Source organism: Amborella trichopoda, chromosome 7 (genome assembly GCF_054954075.1).
Source record: "Amborella trichopoda isolate Santa Cruz 75 chromosome 7, AtrichopodaSantaCruz75HAP2 v2.0, whole genome shotgun sequence".
In the NCBI taxonomy this organism is placed as follows: domain Eukaryota; kingdom Viridiplantae; phylum Streptophyta; class Magnoliopsida; order Amborellales; family Amborellaceae; genus Amborella; species Amborella trichopoda.
Window position 1 is genome coordinate 38,143,543 of NC_142342.1, and position 23,333 is coordinate 38,166,875.

A 23,333-nucleotide genomic window follows, 5' to 3' on the forward strand; every position below is an offset into this window, starting at 1 on the left:
CCTCACGAAATATGGAGCATCTTCTTTCAGTGTATAGAAATGGCAATGATTTAAATTATCCATTATTTTATGAACCCGGTTTCTATGCAGCCAAGCCTGCATACGTATAAATGCGGGCCTATTAATAAAATCTATTTTTGAGCTGGATTTTAAGACTTAATTTTAAGGACATGTAATCTCTAACATGGAAATCATGAACATGAAAAAAGAAATAAATTTTAAAAAGTAAAACTAATAATTCTAGTAAAAAAACATTTGGACCGTTAGTTTCCATTGTTTATTTTTAGATGGAACACCCACTTGTATCCATCTTTAAGATAGATGCTTTACACCATATATGTGGTCCAGCCCGCATGAAACAATTTTCCTTATTTTATACAAGATTTTTGTTCAGTCATTCACAATTGTTATTACAAAAGACAGTATTCCCAATAGAAAAATCCCTGTCTATTTTTATTTGTAACAAAATTCACCATTAAACTTCTAACTCGAAGAACATAATACACGAATGTTAACATGTACAGGGAAGATTGATAGATATATCAAGGATTAGCCAAGGAAATCTGTCATTAAAGCAAATTAAAAATGTTACACTACCAATGAAAACTCATGGATTCACCTGTCCACAGTCCTCGATCATGACTGGCGAAGAAGTCATCCCATCTTCGGAACCAACCTTCTCCATTGCCTCAACCACATTATACCCCTCAACCACATGTCCAAAAACCACATGTCTCCCATCAAGCCAAGAGGTCTTTGCAGTACAAATAAAAAACTGTGATCCATTTGTATTCGCACCAGAATTGGCCATTGACAAAACACCAGGTCCAACATGCTTCTTTTTGAAGTTTTCATCTTCGAATTTTAGGCCATAGATTGACTCTCCACCTGTTCCATTTCCTCTTGTGAAATCACCTCCTTGACACATGAAGCCTGGTATTATTCGGTGAAAGGTCGAGCCCTTGTAGTGGAGGGGTTTGCCTGACCTTCCAATGCCCTTTTCACCAGTGCATAGGCTACGGAAGTTTTCAGCAGTTTTTGGGGTGATGTCTGAGAAGAGTTCCATTACTACTCGACCAGCTTTTGCTTTGCCAATCAGGATGTCAAAAAATACTTTTGGGTTTGCCATGATGAGATCCTGCATATTTGAATTTAAGGGGCATGTTAGATCTGTTTTGTTGAGGATGATGAAGGGTTATAAGGTATTATTTAAGTAGAAGGAATGGATAATCGATGATTGATAAGAGCTCCAAGCATGGGATCAAGGAGTAACAAGGACTGAGCCAACGATCACTTCAATATCAGAGTAAAAATGTGTCTCAGAGAGAAAATAACTTGTGGAGTGAGGAGTAGAATCAGATTTCACTTGGACTTGGTCCTGGTCCCAGTTCAAGTTTTTGAACCCCAGCTCTGACAGCTAACATCCATGTTCAAAAACAAGGCTTGAACTCAAGTCAGGTGTTGTTCATACCGACTCGGCCGAGTCTGCATTGGACAAATTTATACAAGTGATAATACTAAAATATAAGAACTGGCCGATTTTGGCCTGTTCCTGCTCCAACTATGCACCTTGCCGAGTCTGAGTAACTCAGGCAAGTCCAAGGGAACTTGAACGAATTTTAGAACACTGGCTAAAATGCTAACTGCTTTATTTAGAACAATAAAAAGCAATGGTTATGTTACCTGCACATCTGGAAGATCCAGATCCCTTCAACTATCTCTTGAGTTTCAGAACCATAAAATGAACTGAAGTGGATCCAAACCAAATACTTTTTAAATGCATGATTTCCAATCTTACTAATAATATGCTTCTATATAGCAAACAGGATAAGTAACATTACTAGATGGGACACATTTAAATGGGAGAAAATACACACTTACATGTGACACTAGACATGTAAATTGAGAAAACTAACAAACTACTACTAAGTTAAATCAAAGAGAAAAAATAAAACAGAAGTTTGTGTAAAAAGGATGCATCGAGTTTCTTCAGTCATAAATTGGTATAGACATGTTTACAGACAAAAAATAAAAAAAAGATCTAGTACTTTAATGGAAGTTCCATAAATAATAGATAAAACCAAATTAACTTAGTCAAGTGTCAGTAAAACGAAATAAATTAATAAATGTAAAAAGCACATCCCATCAAAAACAAATTAACATAACACAAATGAAATTTATGTCATCCATCATGAAGCCTTATGAAAACATGAAGTATACCATAGGAATTCTTTAAAGGGTGACACTTCAAATATTGCACAAGTTTTGAGCTCAAGGCCAGTAGATCTAAACCATAAGCCTTCGATATGTGCTTATTTTTTGCATCTATAACATGAATTTGCTGAAAAGAAAAATAAAAGCAATGAATTTTTCTTTTCTTCAAATTGGGGTTTACAATTCATTACTGATACTTCTCCATTAAACAAAAATTGCAGGATAAATTGTAGGATCCAAGTTAATTCAGTGGAGCAGAGGTACAACAAAAATGCACAAAAAATAATGTCAATCACATCCACTTTGTGTGTTAAAGAAGAATAAACATTTAATCTTTATAAAATAAATTTGCATTAAACAGAGTTGCGGGGTAGGTAAGAGGAACAAAACAATGACAAATTCCTATGGTTGCATTTTCTATGGTTGCATTTTCATATGAATGTTTGTATAAAGCCAATAACAGAGAAGGAGTAGTAAAACAATAATAAAACAAAAAAATCATAAAATCCAGTGAGACAAATCTGTTAAGAGAGTACTTGAGTTTGAGAGACAAGAGGTAGTGTTTGAGCTAAAACACATAATGTGATGCCTAGCTCAATGCTAGGCACTGATCTAGCTGACATTGATCTCGCGAATACTTAGAAGGATATGCATGGATATTTTTTCTAAGGCATTTAACACAATATTTAATTTTTCATGGTAATATGAAAGACTGATGGCTGTGTGTATGGTAAGCTACTATCAGAAACACCTCTACAAGAAACAAGGCATTGTCAGCGAAGCTTCCACAGTCGATCTTTGCCTCCCATGAATCAGACAAACACTCTGGCAAGTTTATCTGGGATTATGAAGGCATATTTCCACAGTAAATTTTCAATAAAATTTTAAGAAAAAAGTAAAATACTATAGCGCCCATTGTTAACAACGTCGTAAAAGAATCGAAAGCTCGAAAATGGCACATTAAATTTTAATCTCCACATAGAGAAGAAAGAACTAACCAAAAAAAACGAAAACAGTAAAATGAAATCAGATCCCTACCGCATTTGTCCAACAATGCTAAAAACAACACTTCTAATCGAATAAAGCAGAAAACGTTAAGGGAGAGAGGGAAAGAAACAGTGTAATAGAGAGATTGAAGAACGAGAATGTGCATAGAGAGTGTGTTCTTGATGAATATCACCACAATAAATTACATAAATTGGCAAGGAATAGACAAATCTATCGTTACCTAGGGTTTTGATTCCTGCTTTCTACAAGAGAGAGGTTGAAGAATGGTTCCGAATAAAGGGATTGAGAGAGAGACAGATGATGAATAAGGACTGTGTTGAATTTAGGGTTTAGGGTTTAGGTGTGGGAATTTATATCCGAGGGGGACCTGGGTTCATTTGTGAAGGCCTGAATTGGCACGTGTGTGATTGCACAATGATAAATAGGTGGGAGCAAATTTACGTGCAAACTATATTTTTCAAACATTTACTCAAAGACCATCCCCCATCGCCCCCCCCTTCCGGGTCTGACATCTCCAAAATCGAATAGGTCGAAAATCTCTATTTATTTTTTTAAGAAAAGTTTATATAAGGTTGCAAATTTAAAATGTAGAATCACATATGCACCTCCAAAATATATCGGAAATGTTGTTTCAATGTTGAAAAAACACTCTAGTCAATCATCTTGACATCGAGATGTATGAATATAAAAAAAAAAAACAAAAATTGAGTTCCAAAAATAATGCATCTTACAACAATTATCTAGACTGTCCATTTTCAAGATTTTCATATATTTATAGATCTACTTGATTTTAACCATTTTTTAAATTTAAAATTTTCTAATTAGGTATGAAACTAGATTTTAAGATAATACTAAGAATTTTTTACAATAAAATTACTTGTTATGATAAAATTTTAAGGTGCCCCTTAACTGGATTGTTTAAGGTTGTAACCTTATAAAAACCTCACCCTTTATTTTTTAATATCTAAAAAAAAAGATTCCCCAATATCCATAAATAAATTGAGGATTTGTTTTAATTTTAAAAAATAATGGTAACAAGATATTAAAAAGTAATAGAGATATTTATTTTAAAAAATAAAAACAAATAGCACATTAAAAAATGAATGAAGAATTTAAAAAATAAAAATATAATTTTTTAAACTAAAATAGAAAGTATCAAAAAAAGGTGAATTCCCCACCTATGTAATATTGGGAAGAAAAATTGGTCGGAGGATGGTCTCCAAGTAAATTTTTACAAAACATAGATTAAACTTTTATGATGGGGAAGTACAACAAATAACCCTAATAACCATATACACATGCAGGGCATCCATTATTTGATCTGTGATGCACGGCGGGGATGAAATCTGACCTCGGTCGCAATCGCAGTAATCAATATCCTATAGTTAATCTCCGCCATCAGATCTTAAGAACGGATGATGGATACAGGTGTTAATGCTGAGGACATGTAAGGATTTTACTGTCGACAGAGGAAATTAGTAGAGTTTGAAAAATGCATCAAGTGAAAAATTACCCCATTTATCTATGGCAAAGTTTGTATAGGAATTACCCCCACTTATCTGTGGCAAAAATATTATGGAAGTTAACTGTAGAAGTAAGTCACATTCCAAAAACCCATCAAAATATATTGTTTAGATGTTGTAATCCCTTCAATTGATATATCTCAACTTCAAAATGTATGGATATGAAAAAAAAAAAAAAAAAAGTGTTCCAATTCTTGAAAATAGTACATCTTATAATGTATTATCCATGTAGTCCATTTTTAATATTATCAAATGTTTAGACATACTCAATCTATACAATTTTTTGAGCTTTAAGTTTTATAATTAACGGTGGAAATAAATCTTTAGGATATCACAAGGGTTACAATTCTAAAGCTACAAATAATTCATGCCGTTGGGTTGGGTGATCTTCTTAGAGATTCTACAGTCAGGCTTTATGCTAATATCTATTTTCTGGGCCATGTGGAGTGGTGTATGCAAACAAGGCTCACTTTGTAACAATTGTAATTCCGAGCTTTGCTCTTTTTAATGATAGTTGAGTTAACGTAAAAATAATGATAATAATAATAATAATAATAATAATAATAATAATAATAATAAATAAAAAATAAATATAAATAAATAAATAAAATAAGGCTGACTTGAAAGTGTTATTGCAAGTGTGAAATTATTTGCGGAGCATCGTTTGGGTGTTGTTCTAATAGGGAAAGGGAACTCTCAAAATGCTATTAATACAAGCCGAAGAAAAACAAATGGTGCATTGGAAACTTAGATGGGTTTCGGAGGGAGATTATTGATGTTATGATGCCCTTGAAGTTTCTTTCAGTCATGTCTGGAGAGAAGCCGATTCATAAACAAATCAGTTAGCCAAGACGTAGGTTTCTCGCTTGGAGTTGGAACTAACTTTTTGGTGAATATCAGAAAAACCTAATAATGTAATATTTTATGGGCCTATGATTTCATTCTCACCAAAATGGTAAGGGTCCAAATTCTCATTGACTTAAGACTTTTTTCCCATTGACTTACCACTTGGAAATGGGATTGAGGTCGTGGTGGTAGCATTACTTAAGCCTCCGCTACCTGTTTAGGTTTCCATTCCCACGGACATCGATCTACCCAAATGCTTGGAACCTGACCTAGGCCTAGGTAAAAACCTAGTCGGGTCGACCGTTGCCACCCGTACTCAAGGGGTTCAAAAAGTGACGGCTTAATGGGTGTGAATTTGGTACTATTTGTAGTTGGGTGCAATTTGCATATGGATGCATCCCGTAGGTGTAGAGGTAAGGTGGACCTTCCAATTTTACCATGGTATATAATTTTGATATAAAATGTTCTTAGAATTATCTCAAAATCTATTTTTATATCTAATTATAAAATTTAAAATTTAAAAAATGGTTAAAATCAAGTAGATAACATATGAAAATATTGAAAATAGACGGTGTAGACAATATGCAGTAAAATGCACTATTTCTCAGACTTAAAATCTTTTTATTTTTCATAGTCATAGATCGCGATGTCGATATGATCAATCAAAAGATTTTTTAACATTAAAACTACTTTTTCCGATGGATTTTTTTAGGGGCATCTGTAGTTCTACATTATAAGGTAGCATCCTTATATAAACTTTTTCTATATATATATATATATATATATGGTAAAAGTTTATATAGAGCCGAGGCTCTAAACAATCAAATGTGAGCCTATCTCAAAAAATTCACTCGAAGAGGTTGTTTTAATACGCAAATATCCTCAAATCGATCATCTCTACATCAAGATGCATGGACAAGAGAAAAAAATGGATTTCAAGTTTTGGAAATAATGTATTTTGTAATGCATTTTTTGACCATCAATTTTTAAGATTTTCAAGTTTTCATAGATCTATCGATTTACACTATTTTTTAACCTTTAAACTTTATAAATCAATATGAGAATATATTTTAAGTCTATCACAAATATTTTCAGTATTGAAACTACATTTCGCGACACTATTTGAAGGTAGACTCTAATTTGATTATTTAGAACCTAGGCTTTATATAAATCGCACCCTATATATATACATATATAAATAATGGAATATACTACAAAATGCCTGTAGGAAAAAATGAACAATGATTCCGCCTACCCTCATCACCGTCCAAAGTTTATTGCACGGTCACGATTGTCCGGTGGTATTTCAGTTTTCATTTTTTTCTACAAATCAGAACGACCTGAAATTTTGGAGTATGTGTTTATCAAAAATAGGTGAATCTACAAAAAATATCAAAACAATATTTTATATTAAAAAATTAACCCAAATACCTTTAAAAAGTTTTGGAGATAGTTTAGTCAATTTATTTTCTGTGAATTATTGTTTTTATATTTTTTTTAGGTGTGCCTCACTAGGATGTACACATACTCCAAATTTCAAGTGATTCCAATTTGTAGAAAAAAAATGAAAAAATGAAATACTACCAGACAATTGTGACTGTACGATGAACTTTGGACGGTGATAAGAGTAGACGAAATCATTGTTCATTTTCGCCTGTAGAAGTTGAAAAGATTTTCTATAAATAATTATAGAACATTTATAATAAATTTAATTTTTCTTTTATTTCGATAAAGGGCAGGCCCGACCTAGTGGGTTGGGTTGGATCTAATGGCCTGGAGCCAACACGGGTATGGGTCCAGCTAGGACCCAATCATATCTGATCTGGGTGCACCTGTTTGACAACCCTATCTCCATCTCTCAACTTGAGTACTGTTTGGCAAATATTGCCAGTTCCATCAACTTTTCAACAAAATATCATAAATTATTTGATTAATAACCAACGTCTCTAACTATAGCTGAAGATGTAGACACCTCTGCACGCTCATAGACATGGCACTCATGTCCGTGCCCATGTAACACTTACAAATGCTCGGATACATGTTGGCATTGGGTACATTAGAAGTGTAAATACCGATATTAAAATTAACCTTTCAAACCAAACACGTCTGCATTATATATTACGTGCTTTTGTGACGATAATTAAACAGTAAAAGTTCACATGAAGCTTCTAAAATTCTAAATTGTCAAATGAGAATATCGTGTCCTCATGCAAACATACACAAAAAAAAAAAAAAAAACCAAACAACATAAATTCAGTCATGGTGTTGATGTTGCATATCGATTAGGTTATAGTAATATTCGAATGCTCAAGCTTTCAAGTAAAGAAAGAGAAATAATTGACTGTAATACTAACTTTATGGTTTGCATAAGCCCCATTTAGATTTGAGCTCTTTTGGCTGCAAAATAAACATGCTTTTAAAATTATGAGGCAAGTGTGAGAGAATGCTGCAATTATGGGATGACAAATAACCAATTTGTTAATGAGAAGGATCCCTGACATTGATGTTAAGAAGGCGGTTTGGTCTATCTCAGGAGGGACTATTCGACAAAAGCCTATTTAAGAACAGAGTTGGAAGGTCTTCTAGAGATGGAGATCTTCTGATTTTAGCAACTGAGATCAAGGATAGGGATAACGCTGTTGCATTTTGTTGTTTCTATTCCTACTGACACCTTTAAAAACCACTCACAGTTTTAAAAAAGGGTAGTGGCCTATATTTCCCACTGAGTTACCTCCAAAAAAAAGAAAAAGAAAACAACACAAAGTGCTTCCAAACTATTACAAATTTGTGTAGGAGATCTAACATCGCGGGGATTAGTGTACCTAGGGTGGAGGTTGATGGCATGGATCTAAAAGAGCAAGCTATAGTAGACTATTTTTACGAGGCTTTCACATCCAAAAGTAGACCTGATGTGGCCATCGACAGGATACATTTTTCAGGGCTCCTCGAGGTGCATGTTTGCTACTCTTGAAAAGCTTTCACTATAGAGGAGATCAAAGAGTTTGCCTTAGGACCCAAAGCCCTAGGACGAGATGGATAACCCTTAGTCTTCTTTCATACTTTTTGGATATCCTTGAGCAATGATTTTACAATATTTCAATAGTTTTGTCAAGTAGGAGGGATTAATAAGGCAGTCGAGTATCAGAGACCTTGAAGAATGCAGAACCTATTACTCTGATAGCTGGTATGTATAAATCAATTGCTAAAGTGGCAGCAAACAGACTGAGAGCAATGCTTCATGCTGTTATCTCATGTCCACAGTCCACATTCATCATGGAGCATGAGATCATAGATAGCTTTTTAATGGCCCAATAATGCATGCACTCTAGGCAGCTACAAAGATTGTTTCATTTTCTTCATTATTTATTTCCATTGTAAGTTTGTTGTTTTTGTTTTCCTTTTATCTTGTCCTATTTCAAATTTTACCCAAACCTAGGTCGGCTTGACCGACAATTTGTGAGATGGGAGGCCTTTTGAGGCTCATCTACTCATATATCATAATTTTATGAAACCCACCTCTCCTGACTTTTAAAATTTAAGTTTCGATATGATCTCATATATAGTGAACTCTTAAGTAGTCTGGTCAATCTTGGAATTGCGTCTAAACAATAACATAGCCATTGTAATCAATCAATTAAGAAAAAGAGGCTTGATCCCGACTGATACCTATTTACTCCATCTAGGAGATGAAGTAACTAATGACTACTTTCACAATATCCTTTTGCCACAAAAGCGTTCAATGAGGAAAGTACATGATTTTTCCACAATGTCATTTTTTTTGTCCATGTCCTTTCTTTTTTTTGCATAATGAAGAAAGTACATTGGATTCTTGAGCAATTCAAAATAAAACTCTGACCCAGAGCATTGGGTGAAGTTAAGAAGGGGCAGCATTGTTAGGATTTTAAGAACCCTTTTAGATATAGAAACATGAATCTCAAAAGTTAGAACCCACCAAGATCATGTATTTATCCAGTTAGAAACAAAATAGGAAAAAGCGCCATGATACAATAAATAAAGCATGAAACACACATGCCACAAGAACAAAAAGATTTATATGGATCACCCCAAGAGAGGTAACAAGTATTGAAATCCACTATGCTAATGAAAGTTACAAATCTCAACAAAACCAGTCGAGCAAATTTATCGTCTCTATTCCATATATTCCATAGCTAAACTATTGTCCAGAAATAGACCATTAAAAGCGACCGAAGCTTTCTCTCACTAAAAGGGGAAACCACCCACCCAAAATCGTCATGAGAACCAATTCTCTACAAGAAACCAGCATCTCAATCTATAAGAGGCACATCGTAGTGTTTCTCTCCATATGAAGCTCTATTCTCCCTAAGAGGAGGCTTTTCTTGCCTTTCAATCTACATGAGGTATATCGTGGTGTTTCTCTCTATAAGAAGTTCTATTATCTCTAAGATGAAGCCTTGCTAGTTCTATTATCTCTAAGAGGAGGCCTTGCCTCTCATGCATAGGATTATGGGAGGCCTATGCCTCTCTCTCTCTAGAGGAAGCAAGTTTTCTCATATGACGACCCAAATTGGGCACGCATATTCTTTCATCTTTCATCCCAAATGTATATATATAGTTAGGAGTCCACATTAAGTAGGGCACACATATTTTTTCATCTTTCATCCTATATATATATATATATATATATATATATATATATATATATATATATATATATAGTTAAGAGTCCACACTAAGTAGGAAACTACCTATAGATGTTACATATATCTCAAGATTGTCTGCAAATAGACCATTTACTTTTTGTCCAAGGTGCTCTCAAGTATTCTCATTCATTTGATGTCAAATTGGATGGCTTGATGTGAGTCACGAAATCTGATAATTTTTTTTGAAACTTTTTGTCTAATCAACGACACTCTTACAATCACCCATTTTGAAACCTAAGGGACAAGAATGATTGTGACCTCCTTTTACAAAAGGTAAATGGTCTCTTTGTAGACAATCCCTATATCTTAAAATCAATAGATTTACCAAATGGTCATACTTTTTGTTGAATTTCTATTTTCTTTAGGAGACTTATCAATATCATTTCCAATCCCACATAAAATATAGGATTGTCTTATGTTGGGTGATTTTGGATAATAACTATATTCAACCAGCAGATCTCTTAATCACAATCCTTGGTTAAATTTCTCTTAATCACACTCCTTGATTAAATAAGGTTGGTTGCACAAATTTGATTACATAGGTGCCTTCATCCGCCTATGGGAGATCTTGAACCTGTATTGATACTACCATAGATATTTTTCAAAGAAAATAGAGGCCAAGGTGCTTGAGGTTGAAATACTCTCCTTGTGGGGCTGAATAATTGAGCATAGTTTAGTTCTACTCCCTCGTCTAGAAGATCTACTTGTGAGTATTTTTCTAATCTGAAATTTCGGAAGTCATTTAAGAATTACTAGATGATTATTCCTTAAAAAAAACTCAAATTTGAATTTCCAAACACTTAGATCACACCTTCTAAAAATTGAATGGTCTCTATTTAATCTGGAGACATTGCTTTTTCTTCAGGTGCTAAAGATGGTACAATTAAGAGCTTTTATTTATTGAGATTAATCTATGAGTTGAAGAGGTTATATCTCTAAATTTTGAGTCCTAAAATTAATTCTAAGTAAGGTTTTATTTGAGGGAGTAAATGAACATTCTACTCTCAACGGAGTAGAGTATCTTCTGGCAAACATTTTTATCTCCCTCCAAAAATTGGTTCCATCACTCGAATTTAGTAAGACAGAGAGGGGAAAAGCATTTCCCTCTCAAACTTTAGAGGAGAGAGTGAAAAACATTTCCCTTTTCCCTATGGCAACCAATGGAGACTCCCTCCAAATTTAAACTTTCCATTTATTTCCAAAAGCCCTCCACCCCGCCAACCCCTTTCCCTTCTCTCTCTAAAATTTATTTAGAGCCGAGGCTCTATACAATCAAATTAAAACCCATCTCAAAAATTTCACTGTTGTTTTGTTGCCCAAATATCTCCAATTAATCATCTCGATATCAAGATGCATCTACATGAGAAAAAAATGAATTTAATGTTTGGAAATAGCTGTAACGCATTTTTGGATCGTCAATTTTTAAGATTTCGAAGTTTTCATGGTTTTGCTCGATCTACACTATTTATGATGCTTTAAATTTTATGATTAAAGATGAAAATATAGTTTATGGCTATCACATATATTTTCAATATTAAAATCACATTTTCTCGATACTATTTGAAGGTGAACTTTACTTGGATTGTTTAGAGCCCTGGTTCTATACAAACTGCACCCAATTTTTAAAAGGGTGCAGTTTGTATAGAGCTTAGACTCTAAACAATCAAATTAGATCCTACCTTCAAATAGTGTCCAAAAATATCGTTTCACTATTGAAAATCTTTGTGATAGCCTTAAAATATATTTTTATATTTATTTATAAAGTTAAAAGCTTTAAAAATAGTGTAGATCAACATATCTATGAAATCTTGAAAATCGAAGAACTATTTCCAAAACTTGAAATCTATTTTTTTCTCATGTTGATGAATCTTGATGTCGAAATATCAATTTGAGAATATTTAGATATAAAAACAATCTATTCTAATGGAATTTTTGAGGTAAGCTAAAATTTGATTGTTTAAAGCCTCGGCTCTGCATAACCTTTTCCCTTTAAAACACCCAAAGCGTCCTTCAAACCCATCTCTCTCTCTAAGTTTATGAGCCTGTTTGAAACCCAACAGTTCTCTCTCTCTCATCATTTCCCGCTAAAAATCTAAAAGAAGCATCGTCTCTTTCTCTCATCACTTCCCGCTAAAAATTTAAAAGAAGCACCGGTTAAAAGTCCTTCTTTGATCTGCAACTCTCAAAACTCATCCATGGAAGATCTTAGAGAGAAGGTCGAATCCATTCGAGAGATCCTTGGCGCCCATTTATCCGAACCCGAAATCTTCCAAGCCCTCCATCTCGCGAGAGGCGACACCCACTCTGCTGTTAATATCATCCTTGACACCAAATCCTCTGTCAGAAAAACAAATTCCGGCGTCAGAATCTATGCTGAGTGCGATCCACAATCACAAGAAAATCCCACCCAAGAAGATGTTCCAGTGAAATATGAAGACTTCAAGGTGAAAAATGAAGAGTTTGGGGTAAAAAATGGAAGTTTCAGTGTGAAAAGTGAAGGTTCTGTGGACTTCTGTTTTATAGAGCCAGAAAATGTTCATTTCCCAAACGCGGGTTTGGAAAATGGGTATTTGGGTGGATTTCATGATCCATATATCAAATCAAAAGATGAATATTTGAGCCAATATCAAGATTTGACGAAAAATCCTATTCATTATATCGAGGATGGATCTGATGGTTGGAATCCTGCAACAGGTAAAAAATCTGGCAAAGAAATGGCTGGAAATGGTGGAACCCCGGCTGAGTTAGGTGATTTTCCAGTAGAGAAAGACTGGTTTCTTGTGGGGGGAACAGTGTTGAGTGGTCTTTCAACTTGTAAAGGGAGGAGGCTCGAGGTGAATGAGATTGTAGATTTTGACTTTCCAAAAGATAGGAAAAGGGGGGCGATTGTGAGACAGGGGGCGAGTTGGAAGGCCGCTGCTGCCTGCTCTGAGATTGTGAGGTTTTCAACGAAGAGGTCAGGGGAGGTGAGCTTGATCTCTGTCTTTTCACATTTTGATACTCCTTCCATGTTTCTTTGCTCCATCGCCATGTTAGAGAATGACAATGACTTGAGGGACTCTTGTTTTTCATAGTCCATGGGTTTATGGTATGCTTTTCCACTACTACGCGATTATCCAGGCAAAAATGAAGCATCTGTGTAATTATACACCAGGGAGTACTTTTATGGGGGTTCAGTAAGTTGTTATAACTTCTTTGATATAGAGACCATGTTCTGGGCTCAGCAGTTAATGCAATGTAAAGTATTATGTGTTGCTTTTGTTGATTTACTGTTTCGATTGTTCTCCAATTCAACAAGGAAAATTTAAAAACAATTGGATTGAATTGTAGACATTCCCAAATAAATGGTTAAACAAAAGTTAAACTTCTGGATTAAGTGTTTACGTTTTATTGGTTGTCAAACCTCATTTATGACCCAACATCAATAAAGCTAGAGGAATAACTTACTTCAAATTGAAAAAAAAGAACTAGGGTAATTTCTTTCTTGCCAGTTCAAGCAACAAATTTAACCTCGTTGATGTGGTGCCTGTATATGGCTCATAGATGAACATAATAAGAGCATTTTGACTTATGTACCACTTTGTTTTATTAGGCATTGTATTGCTTTGCTTCCTTTGCAATTTGAGTTTTTCCTTTCCAATGGTTCTCTTCCCAAATGCCTCATTATTTATGGGACAAAAAGGGATACTGAAACTTAAAACTTCAAAGTTCAAACCTAGTATTAATGTTTTGGAGAAGTTTATCTTATGCACACTCAGTTAAGTCAATGATTAATTTAGTTTCTTTATATTTACCCTCTCAGATTGGCAGGCTTCCAACAGAATGGACAAGGTGTTTAATTCCTCTCATAAACTCATCCAAAGTAAAAATTCACGGCCGTTGCATATCTGCCCCAGAGGAGCTTTGCATGATGCAAGAAATTCTATTATACATCGGGTAAGCATTAGTCCTTTCTGTTGTTTTCGGCATTTATTTCTCTGTATTGACTTTTACCAGCCTTTTGAACTAAATCTTTTTTTTCCTACTTTTTAACATGTAAGTTTCAAACTAAGATTCAAATTAGTTGCTTTTCATCATATGTGTCAATTAATGAAAATTTAATTTATTCAAGCAGTGCTATAATCAGGTTCTCATTAGTTTTTGTTTTTTGTCAAAAAGAAATGAAATTTTTGGTATTCTTGGTGCAGTCTCTATATCCATAAGTCAGTTTTCACCAAGGGTGATAAAGGTTTATGGGAACTGACTGTTCCCTCGAAATTGGATTCCACCGTGCATCCAGTTCCCACTCTGTTTAAATTGCTGAAGATCAAACCATTTCAAAAGGTGACTCCATGAGTCCTTTTCCCTTGTTTAATTTTACTTGTTTATATTTTTGTTGAATTGCATTGTATTTTCTCAGTTTCAGGAGTTTCTTTATATTTTGTATTGTAGTGGTGATCATGCTTTTCTTGGTTCTCAATCTACAGGCAGAATTTACCCCTGAGGAGCTTAATAAGAGAAAACGTTCATTGAATCTACAGGTCCTTAAAAGCTTTTTTTCAAAAATTCACTTTGTAGGGGCTGAAACTGCTATGATATCTCTGCAAGCTGTCACTTCATAGCTCATTTTTCAATTGGAAATTAAACCAAAGCACCTGATTTCTCTGGACTTGTGGTGCAAAAATAGGATGGTTCCGATGAATCTGCTCTGTTAATGCCACCTTTAAAGCGCATAAGTGGGATTACACCATTAGAAGGAAACAATCAAGAACAGGCCTTATCTGATTCTGTCATGTCTAAGCTCATTGGAGCTGCAGATATATATAACTTGGAGGTACTAGTTACTATCTTTATCTTTCTCTATTTTCTTGAGGTTTCTATGAAAATCAGTTCGTAAAAGACTAGCCATTTATTTATAATGTCTTTCTGATACTAATATCACAAAATTTTGCAGGAAAGGGATCCTCCAAGCACACTAAAATGCATATTGAAGCCATACCAGAAGCAAGCTCTTTACTGGATGTCTGAATTGGAAAAAGGCATTGATGCGGAGAAAGCAGCAAAAACACTTCATCCTTGCTGGGAAGCATACCAAATTAATGATAAGTATGGCTTTTGCCAAAGCTTGATCCTTTTTTTTTTCCTTTCTTTTTATTAGATGAATTAAAAGCCTCGTATTATTTGAAACATGCTTTTGTTTGGCTTATTACACATTTGAATATGACAGGAGGGCTTCAGCGGTGTATGTGAATGTGTTCTCTGGGGAGGCCACTACACACTTTCCCAGTGCACTGCGGATAGCCAGAGGAGGGGTATGCTTCATATATGACACAATTTGTTATCCATTTGAAATAAATCACTTTTAATGTTTCACAATTAGGGCTTCATAAATTCTTCCGTGGGTCAACTTTGATTTAAATAATGGGTGTTTCTGAAGTTAAGATTTTACACCTGGTTCTTCTGAAGTTAGGATGTCCGCCTGTGTGTGCGTGTGTGCATGTGTGTGTGTGTGTGCCCGTGTGCGTGTGGATCATGTCAGTTTGAGAGAATTAGTTTTCTGTTAGTAACTGAGTAATAGATGATATTAATTTGTTTGAGAACGCCCTAAATAAGAAAATATTCCTGAGAGGGAAAGAGTTTTCTCTAAATTCTCTTAATGTTCTGCATTTCCTCTTGTTAGTCATCTGACTATAAAAAATGTGTTGTGAAGATATTAGCAGATGCGATGGGGCTTGGGAAGACTGTGATGACGATTGCCCTCATACTTGGAAACCCTGGTAGGGGGAACCTAGATAACCAAAAAGAAGCTCTTGGAAATGAGCATGAAATGAAGAAAATCGGGGGAATAAGGGGCGAAGTGGAAAAGGGAAAATCAACAAGAGAAACCCCACTCCGCAAGGGTGGTGGCACTCTTATTGTTTGCCCCATGGCATTGTTAGGACAGTGGAAGGTGACTAATTCTCTCATATCCCAGTAATATTGCCATTTTCCAGCAAAATACCTTCATGGTTTTATGCTTTGAGTAAACACGACTATGTTCAAACAAATGGAAAAGTATGACAATCCATTGGCCCATGGAAATCAGCAGCCCGTTGAACCATCACTGTCCATTGAAATGATGCAGAGTGATGCAAAGTGGTACTCACAAAAATGGGCCATTACTCCAATGGTCAGTTCTGCCATCTCCATAACGTTTTATCATTTCAACGGATAGTGACGATCCAATTCTCCTATTTCGTTGCATTATAACATAATTTTTCTAATTGAAAACCCAGTATGTTTTGTGATGTTTGTGTATATGTCATTACATGCATATGATCATTTGATTAGTAATGTGCTTGTGTACAATTATGCAAACTTTTTAATGTAAAACTGCAATTGAATGCAGGACGAACTAGAAGCCCACTCTGAGCTGGGGTCGTTGTCAGTCTTTGTGCTCTATGGCCATGACAAAACGAGAGACTTAAATGTAATACTAGATCATAATGTGGTGTTAACCACATATGGAGTCTTGTCTTCAGCATACAAATCAGTAAGCATCCTTTGACTTGTTTACAAATCTCCACCATGACTGTTCTAAGGTTTCCTTGACATATATGAAGATCTCTCCGTCTCTCTTTCTCCCCCCGCCCCTCTGTCTCTAACATTTTCTCCATTGCAGATTTGCAACATATTTCTCCTTCTAACAGCAGTTCAATGTAATTTTCTGTTTTGTAGGAATCTGAAGGAAGTGTTTTTCATAGAGTAGAGTGGTTCAGGGTGGTATTAGATGAAGCACATACCATCAAGTCCTCAAGTTCTCAGCAAGCGTTGGCAGCATTTGCACTTGTTTCAGAGTGTCGATGGTGCCTTACAGGAACCCCTCTTCAGGTTGATCGTAGTTCCTGAGCTACTAGTGTGTGTGCGAGAGAAAGAGAAAGAGAGATTTCATTGATGGGTGACTTTTTGTGGCATGATAATTTGTTGCAGAATAAGTTGGAGGATCTTTACAGCCTTCTTTGCTTCTTGCATGTTCAACCCTGGTGCAATTGGGCCTGGTGAACTCTCTCTCGTGCTTGCTCTCTCTCTCTCTCTCTCTCTCTCTCTACTTTGAAAACTTTCAGCCAGAATCAATTTGGTACAGAGATGAAGAAAAGCACCTTTTTCATTTTGGCAAATTATATTTAGGTGGCACAAACTGATTCAGAAGCCTTATGAGAATGGTGATGAAAGAGGTTTGAAACTTGTTAAAGCTATTTTGAGGCCATTAATGCTGAGGAGAACAAAGGACAGTACTGATAAAGATGGAAGGTGTGATTTTCTTTAATTTTCCTTTTTTTCCTTAACTTGGAAATATCAATTTTTATTATTTAATTGTGAATCTTACTTAAAATTGCAGGCCCATCCTTTTTCTTCCACCGGTTGAGATTGAGACAGTGGAGTGCGAGCAATCTGAAGCTGAGCGTGATTTCTATGAAGCTCTGTTTAAAAGATCCAAGGTGGGCATGAGTGGTTTCCCTACCATGACTCTATATCTCTCTTTATAACCCCGTTTTGTTTCTTAAGGATTCTTACTGGGATCTCTCTCTCTCTCTCCCTCTCTTTCTAACATTGTACATTCTGTGAGAAATAGGTGCAATTCGATCAATACGTCGCACAGGGAAAAGTCCTACACAACTATGCAAACATTCTCGAGCTTCTCCTGCGATTAAGACAGTGCTGTAATCACCCATTCCTTGTTGTGAGGTGCGTGAAAACCCGAGTGCAAGTACTCATCTTCCTCAAGCTGAATTCTTATTCTCTTGAGTTAATAAATTCGCATTTGAGTTCAAAGATTATGATTCATCACATAAAGACAACTTCAAGACTCTCTCCTTTGAAGTAAGTGGGGCTCTCAGTATCTCCTTTGAGGAGGTGGGGGTAGTCTCTCTCTGCTTTGAAGTTGGGAGTCTCTCAATGTATTATTTGAAGAGGTGGGGTTAGTCTCTCTCTTGGAATATTTTTTTCTTTCATTGTCCCCTTTGAAGGGGGTGGGGAGTACTCTCTCTCTTTCTTATGAAAAGGATGTGTAGGGGACAGTCTCTCTCTAAATGTATCCTTTAAAAAAGAGAGTGGATTGGTAATCTTTCTCTGCATGTATATATTTGATATCGACATAATTTGTGGTGGCTGAAAACAGCCGTGGAGACCAATTGTCAGACTTAAACAAGCTTGCTGATCGCTTCATGACTGCAACCACTACAAATGGTGGCTCAGTACCCTCCTCTGTGTATGTGGAGTCAGTGGTGAAGGGCCTATTTGAGAAAGGAGATGCAGAGGAAGAGTGCCCCATATGCTTCAAGTCAGCAGATGACCCTGTTCTTACTCCTTGTGCTCATCGTATGTGCCGTGAGTGCCTCCTCTCAAGCTGGCGTGCCCTCTGGTAACCTTCGACCTCTATCCATCACTGTCCATCATTTCTATGGATGACGATGGTCCTAATCTTTCTTTTGTGTTCATTTTACCATAATACACTCTGCCTTTTCCCTGCAATGAATATCTTTGCATGCATCAGATTGTCTCTCTTGAAAATTGACTCTCTTTGCATGCATAAGTTCGTCTGTCTCTCTTCTCCTTTGAATTGAACTTATTTCTTTTCACGCATAAGTTCTCTCTCTCTCTCTCTCTCTCTCCATATTGATCAGTCTCTTACTAGAAACTCATGCAAATTGACAGTGTATCTGGCCCTTGCCCCGTGTGCCGGGGCGTGTTGAGCCGAGCTGATTTGATTGCTTGCCCAACTGGGGGTCGGTTCCGAGTGGATGTAAAGAACAAGTGGAACGATTCATGTAAGATCTCGGCCCTTCTCCATTGTTTGGTCGAGCGATCCAACAGTACGAAGTGCATCGTGTTTAGCCAGTGGACGTCATTTTTTGACCTTCTTGAGATCCCATTGAAGAGGAAGGGCATTGGGTTTCTGAGGTTTGATGGGAAGCTTGGCCAGAAACAGAGGGAAAGGGTGCTCAAGGAATTCAATGAATCCTCGAGTACTACTGTAAGTTGTAATTAATCCTCTCTCCCTCTCCCAACTTGTTATACTCTCTTTAATGTGAGCTATTTTCTCTAATTTAAGTTCCAACTCCTTCTAACTCTTTAATGTAAATTCTTTTCTCTAATTTAAGTTCCAACTCTTTCTATCTTAATCTCTCTCTCAAGTTGAGATGTTTTCTCCTAATTAAAGTTATTTATGTAGTTCAAGTCTTAACTCTTTTCAAGTTTTTTATCTAAATCTAAGTTTTGGTCCTGGTTTATCTAATCTAAGTTTTTTCTTTTCTAGTCATAGTTTCTCTCATTCTCTCTCTAATGTAAGTCAAGCCCCCTCTCTCTCATTATCTCTGATGTAAGTTTAGCTCCACATCTTTTTCTCTGAAACACCAATAAAGAGCTTTGAAGATGGAAGCTCCATCACATGGGAAAATGCTTCTATACCTAAATAGGTATGAAAAGTGGCTACAGTACAGTGTCCACTTTCCCATTAAACAAACATAGGAAAATCGTAGTCCAGCAGATAGAACTTTCGTGCGAACAAACTTGTCTGAGCAAGATTAATAGCATCTCACCCAAAGAATTTCATGAAACCAAGTCACCCACTCATGGAATGTAATGAAACTCCAGCCTGTCCTGAGTTTGGTTTGATCCTCACTCTCTTTCTCTCCTGTTTTTATTACTAACTTTTTGCTAAGTTTATGCTCTTTTGGAATTTTGGAAATCCTTTTCTTTTCAGGTGTTGTTGATGTCACTGAAGGCTGGTGGAGTTGGTCTGAATTTGACTGCAGCATCAAAAGTTTTTCTAATGGTGGGTATGTTGGCCTCTAAGACGTCATGGTCTCCTCTGTCTACTGTAATATTGTCATCATCTTTTGTTTTTAATCTCTCATTCTCTCTACATCTCTTCTAGAATATGGTGCTTTTGCACTCCTTAGCTACGTTTACTAATTATCACTTTTTCTTCTCTCTCTCTCTCTCTCTCACAGGATCCATGGTGGAATCCTGCTGTAGAAGAGCAGGCCATCATGCGAATACATCGGATAGGACAGAAGCAAAAGGTTTTGGTCAAACGTTTTGTTGTTAAGGTATCTCTCACATTACCATTTAACCTTAATCTCAATTATTTGGGATCAGCTAAAATTCTAAATTTTTTAGCTTGTACAAGTTTGAGACTTTGTAAATTGGGTTTGAAAATAAAATGAAAAATTGACAGGGGACCGTGGAGGAGAGGATGCAGCAGGTTCAAGCAAGGAAGCAAAGGATGATAGAAGGGGCTCTCACCGATGGGGAAGTCAGAAGTGCCAGGATTGAAGAGCTCAAAATGCTCTTCAGATAAACACACACACTCTCTCCCCCCTTTTCCCCTCTCTCTGTCCCCTTTTCCCCTCTCTCTCTATATATATATATATTCCTATTTTTTTTTGTATCTTTTTGTCCCATCCTCATCCTCATGCCTTCCGGATTTAAGGTGAGAGGGTAAATAGCAAAGAAATCATAGGAAGTTTTTGTACATATCTTTCTCTCTCGGTTGTACATGCAAAGGGAAGTAACACTCGGGTTCTTTGATGCAATTTTGTTGTATTTTTTCAAAGTAAAATTGGAGGACTACGTGATCGCAATGCGCTTATTTGTGCCTAATTTAATTTTTTTAATGAAAAAGCATTTGGCGAAGCAAACAAATAAGCATTATGGAGATCGTATTGAGGACTTGAAATACTTTCAAATTTATTTTCTCCCAGATATTGAAAATGAAGCTTTAGGGAAAGTTCACTATATGTCTCCACCCCTATATATTTTATTTACATCTCTCATCTTTTAGCCAGCTATGTGATGGGTTTAGTCATAATGTCACGAGGTGAGTTTTTGATCATTTTGGTTTAAAAGAGTATAGAATAAGACCATTTATCTTCGGTGCAAGATGGTTACATTAATTTTGGCTGTTGGATGTGAGATTAGGCTGTAATTATTCTATTGATTAAGCTCCAACTTTAAAAGAAATTTTTTCAAATTTTGTGACACATCCAAACTATCAAATTTTACATCGGATGGGTTGTAAGTAATTGTGACCACTTTGTATCAAAGATAAATAGTCCCATTGTATACAATCTTTTATTTAAATTTAGAATCTTAGAGTATTTTAAATTTTTTTTTTTATAAATTATATGAATATGAAATTTGGTGGATGTCATCATCTCAATGAGTACATTTAAAGCATATATTTAAAAATAAAATTATCAAAATACCCTTGAATCTTTTGGTGAAATTTTGGTTATTTCATTTTATCTAGACAATTTTTTTATATTTTTTGGTGGTGTGAGCTTAAAAGAGGAATGGATGCCACAAATTAGGTGTCAATATTATTTATATAAAAAATTAAAATAAAATAATGCTTAGGTATGGTATTGTAATTGGGGTCATTTCAGTTGTTCATTTAGATTTGACGGTTGGGAGATAAGAGATGTAGATGATATATATATGGTTGTAGATGTACAGTACGCTCTCCCTTAAAAATACTGCAAATTTTGGGTATTTCGAAGTGAGGTTGCACGGTGGGCTCTTATGAGAGTATATTATAGATCTATTTCCTAGGGTTATAGACAGAAATAGTAGGATTTGTTAAAGGTAAATTATTTCATGCAGCTGCTAGCTTGCATGAACTCTCCAATGTTCAACTTAGTTGGATGGGTGAGATTGTAGGGATACCTTACAATATACACCGTTCAATTAAGTTGAATGGTAGAAGTTAAGCCCACATAAAAATTATGTCCATTATTGAATTTCAAGTTTTAGAATTTATTTTATAATTGTTAGACTAGATGAGTAATTAAAAAAAAATAAAATTCTGAGTTTCAATCTACATAGTTCTAACCGTATGAAACATTTTTTTTTGTTAAAACTTGAGTTTTTTTTTGTCATGGATTCGGGGGTTACATCCCCAAGTTTTGGGGTCCTTAAACACTCCTATATAGCCTTTAGCCAAAATATATGAATCGATCGATGACTAGGATTCGTAAGGCATATAGGGGCCCTCACATGATGAGTATTAAATGGATCATACTCCACTATTAAATTGGGAGTATGCCCCACAGATATTTTTCAAGAATCATATCTATTGGGTTTATATAGTGACCCATTGTCTGTTAAGTTATATGGATCTGACGCTTGTTTAATGCTTATTCCCTGCATTATACTTATGGGCTTATATGTATATTTTTAAGAGTGTAAATCTTGTATCATGATTAAAAATGCATCCAACAAAACCATATATAAATGGTGTGCGCACCCTCAATCTCAATAAAAGAAAACTCAATCTAGGATCAAAACCCAGGCTTGATAATTATTGATTGATTTTTGCTTTCGAACATTTATGAAAACAATTGGGATTTCAAAAACTGTGGTGGCTTTTTGTTGGAAAAAAAAAAGAAAAATTACATACATATCCGTTATACCTTGCATTATAACAGATGTACCAAATAATTTATGTTATTACATGTATAGCTGTTTTTTACCTTTTATAATACAATTTTTTTAAAAAAACGATTTTACCCTTTTTCAGATGTTGAATAATCGAATTGGAGGGTTTTTCGGATGTTCAACATTAAAAAATAGAATGAAAGTTTAACGTTCACATTCCCATTTTTGGGTTTTGAATATTCGAATTGAATGGTTTTTCGAAAATGGTTTCGGATGTTGGACATCCGAAAATATGACTTTGAATTTTCAGAAAGTCTATGGAATTTCACAGTCATTGTTAGATGATGAACATCCGAAAATATAATATTTTCGAATATCTAACATCCGAAACCATTTCCGGATGTTTAACATCAGAAAAAATGATATTTTCGTTCTTCCAACATCCAAAACCATTTTTACAAGGAATACAATGTATCGACATAACCCTTCAATTCAAATGTTTAACACCCGAAGATGGGAATATTAATGTTAAACTTTCGACCTATTTTCGGATGTTAAATATCCGAAAAACCCTCCAATTTGATTGTTCAACATCCGAAAAGGAGTAAAGTCGTTTTTTTTTAAAAATTACGTTATAGAAGATAAAAAACGAACATACATG

At 35.3% G+C, this 23,333-nt stretch overlaps 2 protein-coding genes and 1 non-coding gene across 9 annotated transcripts; 1 reads left to right on the plus strand and 2 right to left on the minus strand.

Annotated features, from left to right (window-relative positions):
• Positions 1 to 450: 450 nt before the first annotated feature.
• LOC18422956 (peptidyl-prolyl cis-trans isomerase CYP19-3) lies at positions 451 to 3,546 on the minus strand. 3 transcript variants are annotated; one of them, XM_020672172.2, is made up of 3 exons: positions 3,443 to 3,546; positions 2,966 to 3,052; positions 451 to 1,138 (listed from the first exon to the last, which is right to left on the minus strand). In XM_020672172.2, exon 3 carries the CDS (start codon positions 1,127 to 1,129, stop codon positions 608 to 610), a length of 522 nt encoding a protein of 173 aa, XP_020527831.1. In that variant the 5' UTR covers positions 1,130 to 1,138; positions 2,966 to 3,052; positions 3,443 to 3,546; the 3' UTR covers positions 451 to 607. The 3 variants fall into 3 exon arrangements, with proteins under 3 accessions (XP_020527831.1, XP_006827506.1, XP_020527817.1); XM_006827443.4 differs by lacking the exon at positions 2,966 to 3,052; XM_020672158.2 differs by lacking the exons at positions 2,966 to 3,052; positions 3,443 to 3,546 and adding an exon at positions 1,336 to 1,475.
• Positions 2,936 to 3,059, minus strand: LOC148781402 (small nucleolar RNA snoR83). The gene has a single exon (XR_016060043.1). It is a non-coding gene; the product is annotated as a small nucleolar RNA snoR83 (small nucleolar RNA).
• An 8,767-nt stretch (positions 3,547 to 12,313) lies between the features above and the next one.
• LOC18422955 (Helicase protein with RING/U-box domain-containing protein) lies at positions 12,314 to 20,877 on the plus strand. Of its 5 annotated transcripts, none has more exons than XM_088872956.1 (20): positions 12,320 to 13,239; positions 14,076 to 14,209; positions 14,461 to 14,596; positions 14,740 to 14,793; positions 14,940 to 15,086; positions 15,207 to 15,358; positions 15,480 to 15,564; positions 15,963 to 16,202; positions 16,341 to 16,421; positions 16,641 to 16,784; positions 16,970 to 17,122; positions 17,222 to 17,289; positions 17,420 to 17,542; positions 17,631 to 17,730; positions 17,865 to 17,977; positions 18,411 to 18,653; positions 18,947 to 19,265; positions 19,995 to 20,070; positions 20,245 to 20,343; positions 20,472 to 20,877. In XM_088872956.1, exons 1-19 carry the CDS (start codon positions 12,469 to 12,471, stop codon positions 20,340 to 20,342), a joined length of 3,237 nt encoding a protein of 1,078 aa, XP_088729082.1. In that variant the 5' UTR covers positions 12,320 to 12,468; the 3' UTR covers position 20,343; positions 20,472 to 20,877. The 5 variants fall into 5 exon arrangements, with proteins under 5 accessions (XP_088729083.1, XP_088729082.1, XP_020524779.1 ...); XM_020669120.2 differs by having other exon boundaries at positions 19,995 to 20,066; XM_088872957.1 differs by lacking the exon at positions 16,341 to 16,421 and having other exon boundaries at positions 12,314 to 13,239.
• Positions 20,878 to 23,333: the final 2,456 nt, after the last annotated feature.

Excerpts from the sequence above, each read along its gene's own strand:
- LOC18422956 (XM_006827443.4), bottom strand. The coding sequence starts at position 1,129 with ATGGCAAACCCAAAAGTATTTTTTGACATCCTGATTGGCAAAGCAAAA.
- LOC18422955 (XM_020669120.2), top strand. The coding sequence starts at position 12,469 with ATGGAAGATCTTAGAGAGAAGGTCGAATCCATTCGAGAGATCCTTGGC. Across the intron at positions 16,422-16,640 it reads AATGGGCCATTACTCCAATG|GACGAACTAGAAGCCCACTC; the intron begins GTCAGTTCTGCC and ends AATTGAATGCAG. Across the intron at positions 17,290-17,419 it reads CCCTGGTGCAATTGGGCCTG|GTGGCACAAACTGATTCAGA; the intron begins GTGAACTCTCTC and ends AATTATATTTAG.